Source organism: Aquarana catesbeiana, linkage group LG03 (assembly GCF_042186555.1).
Source record: "Aquarana catesbeiana isolate 2022-GZ linkage group LG03, ASM4218655v1, whole genome shotgun sequence".
Lineage (NCBI taxonomy): Eukaryota > Metazoa > Chordata > Amphibia > Anura > Ranidae > Aquarana > Aquarana catesbeiana.
In genome coordinates this window covers 96,674,144-96,688,068 of record NC_133326.1, presented here as the reverse complement: position 1 = coordinate 96,688,068, position 13,925 = coordinate 96,674,144, and the positions used below count along the sequence as shown (strand labels likewise).

General features: G+C 42.2%; 1 protein-coding gene across 11 annotated transcripts in view; it reads right to left on the bottom strand.

The window, feature by feature from the left end:
* TJP1 (tight junction protein 1) overlaps positions 1–13,925 on the bottom strand; it is a 730,896-nt gene that overhangs the window by 240,336 nt on the left and 476,635 nt on the right. The window contains exon 1 of one of the 11 annotated variants that reach the window (XM_073618857.1): positions 10,181–10,415. The exons of the other annotated variants lie outside the window; for them this stretch is intronic. Within the exon in view, the coding sequence (XP_073474958.1) occupies positions 10,181–10,183 (3 nt within the window). The 5' untranslated portion in view covers positions 10,184–10,415. Of the gene's footprint in view, positions 1–10,180; positions 10,416–13,925 lie in introns of those variants that run through there. 11 annotated transcript variants of the gene reach the window in all.

Genomic DNA, 13,925 nt, shown 5'->3' with positions numbered 1-13,925 from the left:
TTCTGTGATAGAAACTATAAAAAGGTCAGTGATTTCAACGTAGGTTTGTAAAATCTGCAGTGTTACCCAACTCTCATCAGCTACAAAGCATTTACTGTATAACATAACATATCTTAATAGACAGCACTGTAATAATTACATCACAGTGGTTTTCTGGAACAATTCTTCTTCTGACAGTCCATTCTTTGTAACCTACTGTATATATAAAAACAGAAACACCTATATTGCCGCATACAACTGCTCTGACCCTGATCAGCTGTTATGGCAATGCCTCACTAAGGACTCTTTAGCATGCCAGTGCAAAAGCGGACCACACAGACATCTGTGCTTCCTGCAACTGCCCAAAGTTGATAGGTGGAATTTGTTCTAAATACATAATGTCATATCATTGTAGAAGTACAGCTGGAATTGGAATTCGTAGGACTCCTGATTACATTTTTCCAGTAATCACCAGATCAGCCATTCTCAGCCAGGGTTCTGTGAAACCCTAATGTTCCTCCAGAGGTTACTAGGGGTTCCCTGAGCTGTGGCTGCTTGACCTCCCATCCAGCAGTATTACACCAATGACCTTTTTAACTGCCTGTAAGGGTGGCATTCTGACCACCAATGTAAGGAGGGATTTCTTCCCACTTACTACCAATGTAAGGGACATTTTTCCATCTGACAAGCAATGCAAGGGACAGTCTTCCAAATGACCCCAATTAATTCATTTTAGCTGGGCCTCCCTGTCGGTGCCAGCATAGGAAATTGGAATTTGTGGCCATCGGGGAAAATAAGCAATCCCAAATAATGGAGACGGGGGGGGGGGGGGGGGCTCAGCCTAGAGGAGAGCAGGCCCTATCTATATAAGCATTCCATATCTGTAATGTGGCATGAACTATGAGGTCTTTCTGGGGTCGATGAGCTAGATCAGTCCAGGGCAAGGAGTGACCTCAGGGGAGAGGAGATCATTTTTTCAACCGAGTTCACAACCGAGTCGAAAATATGGTAGAAGCACCATGATACCAATCGACCAACCTAAACAGGGAATCATGGAAATAAAGCAGTGGCTGGGGCAAGGCAACCCCACTCCTATTTTTAGGTAGCAACAGGACCGTTTGACGGATCCTGGGTTTCTTGCGGTGTCAGGAAAAAGGCCCAAATTGCCTTATTAAGGGAAGAAAATAAACCTAGAGGTGGTGGAGCAGTAATAGCTTGGAAGGTATACATTAGTTTCGGTAGGATGTCCATTTCTGAACCTTATTTTAAGGGTTCCACTGGGGTAAAACGCTTGAGAAATGATGCACTAGACTATTGCTAATGTTCCTTGCCAACTGCAAAACATTTTACAGTTTACCAGGCATATGGGATGAACCCTGTATAGTCATATTCCTTTGCATCCCGTACAGCCAAGAGTCTGATGCATTATGTGTTCTGTATTAGCTGTTGTACTCCACAAATGCATTATGATGTTAACTGTTGTATGTTTATTCACAGCCCCACGTGTTAAATAGCAAATATGTTGTTGGGAGCACCTAGTAAAACATGATCATCTCACTAAATATTATATTTAAACTGAAACCTCACATACAGCCAAAACATTTGAGGGTAATTGGACTCCCTCCTTTTTCAGGGCTTGAGCAATAATATGCAACAGAATCAGGAAGAAATGCATTTTATAGCCTAAATTAGGGCTAGTTTAGGATTGACTGTCAGCATGACCTGACTGCAGTGAACCTTCAAGTGGGAAGACTGATTTTACTAGCCACAATTATCCACATATCCAGGAATTGATCTTCTGATGAGCAGTCCCTGCATCGTAACCAGAGCTCTTAAGAGATGTAACAAGGTCCACACACACCTACTGATATCACAGGTTTACCAAATCCAGGGAGTACACCTCCCCCCATTTTGGGTTTACATCAAAACCAATCCTCAGTCCTACGAGTTCAGCACTACTTCAACCAGTGGTGTATTTAGTTTTTGTGCTGCCCTAAGCCTGACTAAACTCATGCATCCCCTAATTAAAATATCACCGACCCCTTCCTGTCAAGGCCACACCCCTTCCTGTTTAAGACATGCCCTGACATTTTCGAGTGGGGACATTAGTTCTGAGGGCCTTGCGGGGGGGAATGGATTCCATTAATTTGCAGAGATTTTCTCTCACTTGCTGTTTGGGTATGGGGCAAGAAATGAAGGGAAATCTCTGCAATGGGACAGGGATGGCAAAAAATAAACTGACAGGGCCTATAACCCTCCTTTACTCTATCCAAAATGAAAAAAAAAGTGTTGCCTATAGCTCTACTTTAAAGTGAATGTAAACCCACCGATCACCCTGTATAAACTAAAGGCACACTATTAAGCTGTCCATATGTATAAACCTCCTGCATGTGCCCTTACTTTTACAATCTTACTCTCTTTGGTTGTAAGAGCTTTGCAAAACTCTGGAATGGATGGGTGGGTCTCTTTTCCGGCACTGGGGGGGCGAGTCATGACGTCACATGACTCCCCACCCACCTCTGCACTCCCCATCGTTAGGCAGCGTCGCAAAGCCGAACCTCCCGCCTGAACAATGAAAAGTGTGCACAGGTCAGTCCTTACTGCATGCATGGCACAAGCAGAGCACGCTCACAGCCCCCATCAATGTGCGCATGTCATATCTACTGGGCGCAGGTGGAGGATTTCTGTCCAGAATCAAACAATCCCTCTGCTCTGATACTTGTGCATGAGAGAAAGAAATCAGATGTCAATCACAGCAGTGGGGAAAGTGGTGACACAAATTTCTCTGTGTGATGGTTTTTATCTCAGAAAAAAAGGCAAGAGGATTGCTCAGAGCTGGATTAACTCTTTGTGGCAAGACTGAGCACTTGACATCCTCTACTGTACCAAGTAGAAGTCTTCATTAAAACATTTTTTTCAGGTTTACATCCACTTTAGGCACAAATTTCTGATAAATTTATGTAGAGGACTAAGAGGATATAACCATGCCAGTGGTGCAGCAGAAAACATATAGCACAGTGATGAAGGTATGTGGTCCAGGCATTGAGCAAAGGAAGGATTGGGGCAGGAACAAATAAATCCACCTGTTTATTTTTCTCATCAGCAATCAACAGAAATAAAATTAAGATTCCTTAATAAGTACAACTGACACAGGCAAAAAAGTACATGCCCGGTATAGGTGACCATGTCAGTGTCTCTTGTGTCTGCACCATCCCTAGATTAAAAGCCCTTTGGCAGCTAGGTAAGTGCCATGCAACTTTCCAAAGTTCCAAATAGTGTAGCTTTCCTTCCGCCCTGCTATATAATCTAGTTCGCTACTGTATAAACATTAACACCTACCTCCTATATAGAATACCAGTAGCTAATAGCTATGGTAAGTCGCTATAATATATAGCAACTCCTCTGCCAAAAGGCAAATTATTAAGAAGAAGATTTCCTAATATTTAATTGCCATATGCATCATTGCAAGCTTGAAAGCCCTCAGGGGTTTCTAGTATATACAGCATATATATTAGATTGTGATCACCCAAATGTTCGCAGGAAAGTCTTACTACCCACCTCTTATGTGTAGCTGACCATCTCAGTCTCCCTTGCACCTGCACCATCCCTACTACCCAGATTAGAAGCCCCATGGCAGCTAGGTGATTGTCCTGCAATTTCCACTCAACTGGTATGGTTTTCCTTTCAGCCTGGTTACTTGCAGCCTGCCTGGCTCTCTTCACGTGTCTACACTGCGCCTCTCCCAACATGGGGTCTCCTTACACAGTGGAGAGCTACTCACTCTTCACTCTACTAGCCCACACCTGTCAGTTGACTTTCTCCTCCAGACAGTTTCAGCCTCCCGACATGGCATCTGTCTCTCTGTAGCTGAGAACTCAGGTGAGAGGTCTGCTGTGATCATAGGAAAGTCAAAACTAAAAGTGGCCCCCCCCCCCAGTTGCGGAACGCTGGCCGTCTGCATACCAGCAGCAGTGCGATTTGCCTCCCGGCCCAGTCTGCCCCATAAGACTGACGCTACAAAGTGTAGCGTAAGCCAGCGGGGACTCTTTTCGCGCCCCCCCCCCTCTTGCAAAGCGCCTCCCTAGGCCTGGGCCTTGTCGGCCTAGGCCAAGATACAGCATCGACAACCCTACCTTTTAATTAGCGGATTAGGAGTTGTTCTGATCCATTCATAGTGCACTTTAGGATTTCTGCCTAGGGCTCATTTGCACTTATGTGTGTGCCGATCACCATACGTTGCGCTGAGCAAGCGCACAGATTTTCAGTGGATCCTCAACCCATGTCCATAGGCCAAAAAAATTTCCTGTCTCATTTTTTCCAGCACACTGCGAGCTATGTTTGAGTACTTCATGAATGAATGTTGGGATGCCATTGAAAATGAATAGCAATGCATCACATGTGCATGCACACCATGCTAAGCAAGTTAATGCAGCTCTGCAAGCTCTATTTTTGCCTAAAAGCCCAACAACTTTGCAATGTGAAATCCTGCACTCCAGACAACAGCAATCACGATTTTTCAAAGTCTATTAGATCAGATTTTAAGCCCATTTTCAATCCTATTTTCAATAATCTTTTCAAATAAATGTAGAAATGGGACTGCTTTTGCCTACCTCTCTTCATGTAGATCCAAATAAGCAAAAAGGAAGGGAAGGTCCAATTTTATTGCATTTGCAGGGTTCCTGTTGTAGTCATTAAGATTGTCAATTTAAGAAATAGAGCATAGGAATCTCTCAGATGAATGAGAATCTCTCAGATGAATCTCTACAAGGTTCAATCATTCTCAAACTCTCAGAGTAAATCCCTTTGTGGGTTTTTCACTGAAAAAATGATGTATGTAAACTCTAGGAAAAAAATAACCCTAAGAAAATATGATCAGAACAATATTCCTGCGTCTGCTATATGAAAAAGTACCTGAATTACATTGGGTATAGGTTTCACATTTAGGCAGTACTTTACTGCATATCCTATACATGAACAGATAGAGCAGCTGTGATAAAATAAGTCAGATTCATCAGGGAGGCACCTCTTCTTCTCATAAATGAGTCACTGCTGCTCTATCACCATGCTAACATTGAAATATGTCAAAACAAGCATAGGAATAGGAAACAATATATAATGTGTCTAAAGTCTTCTGCAGCAGCTGAAACTCACTGTCATGCTTTTCAGTCATCTGAACTAGCTAATCGGGAATAACAAGTTGAAAAATTCAAAATACAACACATCTAAAAACACAATTCATGCTTTAAAAAATGCACATGTCATTGATTACAATAAGTAAAAACATTCCCAATAAAAATATTTTTAATGGGACTAAATCAATTTAGTGGAAAAGTAGCTTAAAAAAACACATCACAACCCAGTGTTTTCTTGGTGATGTTTTATGGATCAACAATCAGAACAAAACAGAATAAAAGATAATGGAAATGATCTTTAAAATCCTATTCGGAATTAAATGAAAGGGGCTAATTTACTAAAACTGGACACTGCAAAATTTGGTGCAGCTTTGCATAGAAGCCAATCAGCTTCTAGCTTCAGCTTGTTCAATTAAGCCCTGACAAAAAATCTGGAGGCCGATACATTTCTATGCAGAGCTGCACCAGATTTTGCACTCTCCATTTCGGCTCTATGCACAATGGACATTAAAATAACATTATAAAAACGCCAGTAGCTTTGCAGTGAGTCTTTCAACTTTTTTTAACATTTTTGCAATAGCGTTTATTAGCTTTTTTAGCGTTTTTCCGCGTTAACGTTTTTAGTGTTTTTTTTTATTATTATTTTTTTTTCAATGGATCAAAAATGTTAAAAAACGCTGGTGAGACACTTTTTTGAGCGTTTATCAACATTTATCAGCGTTTATCAGCATTTGTTGTTTTTTGTGGTCAGAAAAACGACTCCTGAACGCGATTTTAAGGCGTTCAGAAAACAGCCCATAAACTCCACTGCTGATAAACATCCAAAAACGTCCATGGACACATAGGATAAAATAGAGAGGAGTTTATGGGCTGTTAAAAAAAACGCACAAAATCCCAAAAACGGCCGTTTATGAGCTTCAGTGTGCATGGGGCCTTATAGTAAATCAACCCCCATAATCTTACATTTTTTGCTTCAATCAAAGGGATATTTTTTACCTTACTGGTATATCTCATATTATGCGATCACCAAATTTTACCTATCATGCTTTATTGAATTGGAGCCCATCTCCCACCAAAACATTATTTTTAGTATGGACTAGAACTGGAAAGGGTTAGAACTTCTATCAGTGCTTTTGTTTGCTAACAACCTCACACATTTTCTAACCTTCCCCCATTTTACTACAATAAGCTGTTTTTGTTACTGCCTCTGTCCTCATTTGGGGGGATTTCTCCTCAATTCCTGTTTCTCTGAGCCCCATCACTGAGACAGGAAGTAAAGAAAAATCTCTCTGAATGACATTCAAACCCTCCTCCTTTCTAGTGAAAAAACAAAAGTTTTGGTTGGAGTTTGGGCCTATATTTCCAATTGTATCCAACTGCACGTTTTAGAATCGCCTTCTTCCAATGAAGCTCTCTACACACAGTTGTCTGGTGTCCAACCTGCAGCCATGGGCCCTTTGGTACTTTATGTGTTTCCCTCGGGCCCCCAGCTGTCGACGATGGGAGCATTTATTTAAAAAGGGGCTATAATACCAAAGATTTTTACCAGTCTTCAATTACATGGCCAGTCTCTAAGTTCTTCTGCAACATATCTCCAGACCCCATTGCCACCTGAAGTATGTTTTTAGACTGTGATCACCATCTCCAGCAGTACAGTCACAGTCTCCAACAATCTCCTGTAGCATTACAAGTGCTAATTATTATGTGCAGCTCCCAGGGGATGTCAAGGGCAGCAGTTGATGCCGCTATATCTAGTAGCTTGACCGCCACCGGCCTACTTCCATATATCATTTTCACAGCAACCCATCATTTAAGAGGTCTAAGTTCCCTAGGCAAAAAGTGTACATTCAAATATTTTACACTCAGCAAAGAGCATAGAAACCATAATGCCAATGTATAAGCAAACCTGAAATAACACACAATTATTAAAAGATTATGTTAGTATGGGTCCTAATAGTAAACGTTGTCATCATATTCCCCTAAGGCCATTTTTATTTTACAACTGCTTATGTTCACAGATGTCAGGCATACCTTTCATTCCTTTAAGTTCATGGCCTTGCCATCTATTCTCTATTAAACATGCTATACTATTAAAAAATGTCATACTATATAAATATTATATAATATAATTACTATATTACTAGACACTATACTATGTAACTATATACTATACATTATTATTATTATTATTATTATTATACAGGATTTATATAGCGCCAACAGTTTGCGCAGCGCTTTACAACATGGGGAACACAATACACTTACAATACAAATCAATACAGGAGGGATCAGAGAGCCCTGCTCGTTAGAGCTTACAATCTAGAAGGGAGGGTCAAGTGGAAACAAAAGGTAATAACTGTGGGGATGAGCTGATGGAAAAAATTAAAATACAGTTGTTAGATGTGGGTAGGGTAGGCTTCTCTGAAGAGAAGGGTTTTCAGGGATTGTCTGAAAGCTAATAAAGTAGGAGATAAGCGGACAGATTGGGGTAGGGCATTCCATAGGATTGGAGAGGCTTTGGAAAAGGCCTAGAGGCGAGCATGGGAGGAGGTGACGAGGGAGCTAGAGAGCAGGAGGTCTTGTGAGGAACGAAGAGAGCGAGTAGGTTGGTATTTAGAGACTAAGCTAGTGATGTAGCTGGGGGCGAAATTGTGGATGGCTTTGTATGTAGTTGTTAGAATTTTAAATTTAATTATTTGGCCGAGCGGAAGCCAGTGGAGGGATTGACAGAGAGGAGTGGCAGACTCAGAGCGATTGGTAAGGTGGATGAGTCTGGCAGCGGCATTCATAATGGATTGAAGAGGTGATAGACTATGTAGAGGTAAGCCAGTGAGAAGGGAGTTGCAGTACTCGAGGCGAGAGATGACTAGCGAGTGAATTAAGAGCTTTGTGGTGTCATTGGTTAGAAAGGGGCGTATTTTGGAGATGTTGCGGAGGTTGAGGCGGCAGGATTTGGACAGTGATTGGATGTGTTGCTTGAAGGAATGTTCAGATTCTAGGACTACACCTAGAACCTTGGCATGTGGGGATGGGCTTATAGTTATGCCATCGATTTTGACAGAGAGATCAGGGGAAGAGGCATACGGTTTTGGCTAGATTGAGTTTAAGGAAGTGGTGTGACATCCAGACTGATATATCTGAGAGTAAATTACTGATACGTGAGGAGAAAGAGGGTGTTAGCTGAGGGGTAGAGAAATAGATTTGGGTGTCGTCAGCGTAGAGGTGGTATTGGAAGCCATGGGAGGCTATCAGTTGACCCAGGGAGGCTGTGTAGATTGAAAATAGTAGAGGTCCAAGAACAGAACCCTGAGGGACCCCAACAGAGAAAGGAAGAGGAGAGGAGGAAGTAGAGTTATAAGAAACGCTAAAGGTGCGGTTGGATAAGTAGGAAGAGAACCAGCAAAGTGTACAGTCACGGAGACCAAAGGCGTGTAGTTTTTTGAGGAGGAGGGGGTGGTCAACCGTATCAAAGGCAGCAGAGAGGACCAGGAGTAGGAGTATAGAATAGTGTCGATTGGTTTTGCCCGTTAGTAGATAGTTTGTTAGTTTTAGGAGAGCAGTTTCTGTGGAGTGTTGAGGACAAAATCCAGACTGAAGGGGATCAAGAAGGCCATCATCAGCGAGGTGGACGCTCAGTCGTTGTAGACCAGACGTTCGAGGAGTTTGGATAAGAAGGGGAGCAAGGAGATGGGGCGTAGGTTGTTAAGATTGGATGGGTCCAGTGAGGGCTTTTTAAGTATGGGTCTGACAAGTGCATGTTTTAGAGAGTTAGGGAAGATGCCAGAAGAGAGGGAGAGATTGAAGATATGAGTTAGAGAGTGTAGTATAGGGCCAGAGGGTGAACGTAGCATTTGTGAGGGAACAGGATCCAGAGGGCAGGTGGTAAGGTGGACATTAGCAAGTAGTTTAGCAACTTCGTCTGTAGTGGTGGGGTTGAAAGAGGGAAATAATGATTGTGCCTGTGGGCATGAAGTGTAAAGCGGGGAGGGTGTTGGCACAGTAGAGATCTCAGCGCGAATAGTATCAATCTTCTGTTTGAAGTGATTGTCAATCTCCTGGGCAGTGAGTGAGTTGGCGGGTGGAGGCGGTGGAGGACGAAGTAGAGAGTTGAAGGTGGAGAAGAGTTGACAGGGACAGGATGATAAGTTGCTAATGAGAGTGGTAAAATAGGTCTGCTTGGCAGAGAGGAGGCTGGAATTGTATTTTTGGAGGGCAGATTTATATTGGTTGAAATCTCTCTGGGACAGGCCATACTTTACTAAATACTATACCATTACTAGATTTTACTAGAGAAGTAAATAACATTACATAGCTCAGTGCATTTTTTTTGCATCTTCCTAATTAGAAAAATGTTGGACCTATTCATAGGTCATGTCTGTAGAGAGAATTATCTCAGAAAAGTGTGTTGCCCCCATCAATCACAGAGATGTAGAATAAGAGGAGAATATCACTGGTTCCAAAGTATCAACACAAACTGTACAAGATAGTTTTCCCCCTTTAGAAACTTGTATAACTGTTCTTTCTGTAAGAAATCACTATATAGTTTTCGAACAAAAACACTTTAACTGTGAAAATTTACAATGCTACTAAAGCTTTATTACCCGAGCAAACGATGAATGTGGTTTTCAAAAGGAATTTATCAGGCGCCAAAGTCCTTATCACAAGTCTATATTTGAATCCCTGCATGCCAATGGCATTAACCATTGCCTCTGCATACATTTTTCACATTCTTCTCAGGGATCTGTTCTTTTAAGGGTATCTTACACGTGTGCAGCAAATATATCCTCCGCTACCATTAGATAAAAAAAAATAACATCATTGAAAAGTCATCACAACTTTCCTCTAAAAATGTAAACCATATATGATATACATTAAAAACCTGAAAATCCACTTAAGAACACGGTTAAGAACACGATTACCAATTTCTTAACTATCTTTTTGATTTAAGAAACACTGCCAACTGCTAACCTTGTAGCAAGTGACAGTGTGTACTGCGTCCAAGCTATGTAAACCAATCAGGGCAGAAATCAAGGAGTGTTCACTCTTATCACTCTACTAGGCATACATACCATTATGTAGCCTCACATCGAAACTGCATAGTTTCACTCTTCGCTGCAACACCAATATCCAGTAACAATCAACGTGAGAACTCTACGAAACAGCTTCCACCATGCACTGTAGAAATCCTTTAATGAGAAAGCCTGACAACTAGAAAATGTTCACAGATGATCTCAACCTTACTAGATCAGATCATCAACCTGTTCCTTTTCCATGCACCACCCCTACCCTCAGGCAGGTTAATGGTTACACACAGCCAAGGAGAAGAAGGTTATAGTCCACCCACACACACATACACCTGTATTTCAAGTCACTCAGCCTGCACCAGTATCCGCCCAAGCATAAGTCTTGTAGTAAAATGGCACTGCTTGTTATCCAAGACTTCCATAGTGAATCTTTCCCCAACTATTTTATATATATATATATATGTATATATATATATATATATATATATATATATATATATATATATATATATATATATATATATATATATATACAGTTTATATATTCCTGTGTCCAGTATGAAAGCCCAATTCCACCAATTTCCAATTTCCTATTCCACTTTCATTTTTTTAATACCTATTTTAGATTAAAAGTATTTCTTTAATTAAATTAATTGCCTAGCTCATTAGCAAAAAAAAAACCTTCTGTGCAATAGTAACCCTTTCTTGGTGAGAGAATACCACTGTTATCACTGTTCACTTCACTTCCTATCAGTTCAAGGCATGATGAGCCACCCCTGCAGGTATGTCATTCTATTGCAGAGAAGTTATATAGTTAGTGCTGCTTTCTGCATCCATGAAGTCCACCCAGTGCCACAGGAGAGGACCTTGCACACACATCATGTAACTGGTCTGAAGAGAGCTCATAAAAAGGCATTTATGCAAAAAATGTTAAAAAAACACCTGCAAAGGGGATGACTGAGGGCTGCTGGGTGGTATTTGAATTAGGTTTTAAAGTAGCTGTAAACACCTAAAATGAACAAAGCATATTCTTTTAAAGTGTGTACTTGCCTCAACCCAAAGCACCTGTTGTGGTTTCTGCCTGCTATCTCATTCCTCTGCCATCTGCATGAGTAACTGTTTACAGTTCATGCCAACACCAAGCAATCACAGGAGACAGCCCTTTCCCTGCCCCTGCTCCAGCACATAGCAGGTGATTGACAACCATAGCTGTGTGTGTTTCCCTATGAGACTGTGTAGAGGGGCTGCGTCCTTTCCCTCCTCTCAGGTTTCAGATTACACTCAGCTTTCCTCTCTGTGGTCTGCAGTGTGTGACCTCAGATCCCTGCCCCCTGCCTTCTGGAAGCTGTGTAAACTGTGCAATTTTAATAACTGTAGAGGCGTGAGGGCTGCAGGTGAACAGGTACAACCATGGATGTCCGCAGGTAGGGGCAAGGGGGGGAAAGTGCCCCCTCCCCGGAATTAGGCATCAGATCAGGAGTTCCCCACTCAGTCTTTATTCTAGCGCCGGTGGCTGGCCCTCCTCGCACCTGTACACAGTTTAGCAGGGCTGGTGACAGCTGTTGCGAGGAGCGGGACATAGAAGATCTCAAGGGGTGGGCAAGATGACATCACCCGGTCTACATAGTGCGAGCGGCCCAGGAGACCAAAGCCACGGGAAAGGAGAGCAGCAAGATGCCAGGAACAGTGGGCACAACGTCTCCAGCGCCTCCCAGAGCCTGGAACCCCTGGACTCCTTAAACCTCCTCACTGCTCCCAGGCCTGAAGGACGGACTGACCGGTGGTTCAGAGAACAAGGACGGGCAGGAAATGCAAGCAGCCAGTGACTGCTCCATGTCACATCATAGATCCGATGGCAAGGTACCGTACTGAGCATAACACACACCACTGGGACATAGGGGCACTTGAGGGACTGCAGACAGGGTTAGGGGGTCCCTCTCTCTGACCCCCCCATCACCCCACTCTGTCACCCCCCTCGGTCTCTTCCTGTCACCCCCTCTCTCTGTCACCCCCCTCTGTCTCTCTCTGTCACCCCCTCTCTCTGTCACCCCCTCTCTCTCTCCATCACCCCCCACATGTATGCAGTCTCTTATAGTCTCTTGAGCCATGTATGCAGTTTTTGACAGTCTCTTGGGCCATGTATGCAGTCTCTGGTCATCTCTTGCGCCATGTCCGCAGTCTCTTACTGTCTCTTGAACCATGTATGCCATCACTGACAGTCTCTTGGGCCATGTCTGCAGTCTCTGATGACCGTCTCCTTTACTACATCTGCAATCTCTGACCGTGATAATGTGATAATGACATTGTTGAAAAGGGTCAGAGCATGGGTGACCTTAAAATGATGCCCCCCCCCCCCCCCCCCCTGAAAAAAGTTCTGCAGACGCCCATGGGTACAACTTATGTAGAAGGATTTATTTAATCCCTGTGTATCAACTGAGACAAGAAACTTTAGCTGGTATATGTAAGGGACTTACAACTACTTTAAGTATATATGAATATAAAACAAAGATAACATCCGCACAATGTTGATAGTAATTCTAAGTGTGGTTTACTGTAGTAATGCATAAGGCTATGTTTATGAATAAGCATTTAAGTGCAGTTTGTAAAAAAAACAAAAAAACAGCCTGCTGCATTTTTGATGTGGCCTCCAGCAAAGCGTGTCTTACATAGAGATGAAGTGTTTTGTATGTAAAATGCATTTTACCACAAAGCACTACAACCCTAACATATGGAAACCACAGATATGGGAATGTAGCAGTAGCAACTAAAGCACTTTTTGTTTTCTTCTATAATATTAATATAGGAGATCACCCTTGGCTGTCCCTTGGCTGTCCCAACTTTATTTCTCCTTTTTGACTTTGTCTTTTCTTATTATGGGGCTAACCTCAAGAACCAGAGGTTAGAGCAGTACTGCATCACATTCACTGATCTGCTGTTTTGTGGGGAAATCATAAACCAGTATGCTCATCTCTAGTATGGAAGTTAAAACAGCTTGAGATTTGTATACTATTTCCTTTGCCTTTATTGTCAATGTAGCTTTAAAATGGAAGTAAAGTTTTTTTTTCAAAATGGCTGACAGGCAGGGTATTAATGATAGAAGAGACCCTCTTGACCTCTTCTGTCATAAATGCATCCTTCTGCCTGTTAGCTGTCATGTTCTTTGAGCTGTGCATGCACAGCTCAGCAAACATTTGGAGCCCCGATATGTGCCGCAGCATCATCACGGCCTGGCCGATCAAATGGCAGAGGACCCAGAAGGAAGACCGGGCGGAGATGGAAGCGCCGGGGGGCCGCCAGATCAGTCCCATCGCTGCGCTGAAGGACACCATATGACCCGTATGTCTGCCATAATGTACTAGTATGCTGTGCATACTAGCACATTATGGCATAACCCACCTTGGGGGCCTTAAAACTAAATTTTTATAGCAGACTTTACTTCTGCTTTAACTCTTTCTGCCTGTGTTAATGATATTAGCGTTGCAGCAATAAGATAAAAATAAGATTAAAAAAAAAAAACATGTATAATAATAATAATTACTGGCAAAAATAAAAATATGAATACATTTACTAAATACATAAAGCATTTAAATAATATCAATACAAACAAAATTAAAACAGACCAAAATGATGATCATAGAACATTTTCATACTGAAAACAATTGTTGGTGAATATGTGTGGACTGCAGCATTTTAGTGTGTAGGACTTAGTTTCATTAACCTAAATTCCTTTGCTGTTTCTTCCCAGCAGGATGGTCCCCTCCCTTCCCGTCCCTCTGAATCTCATGTCAGG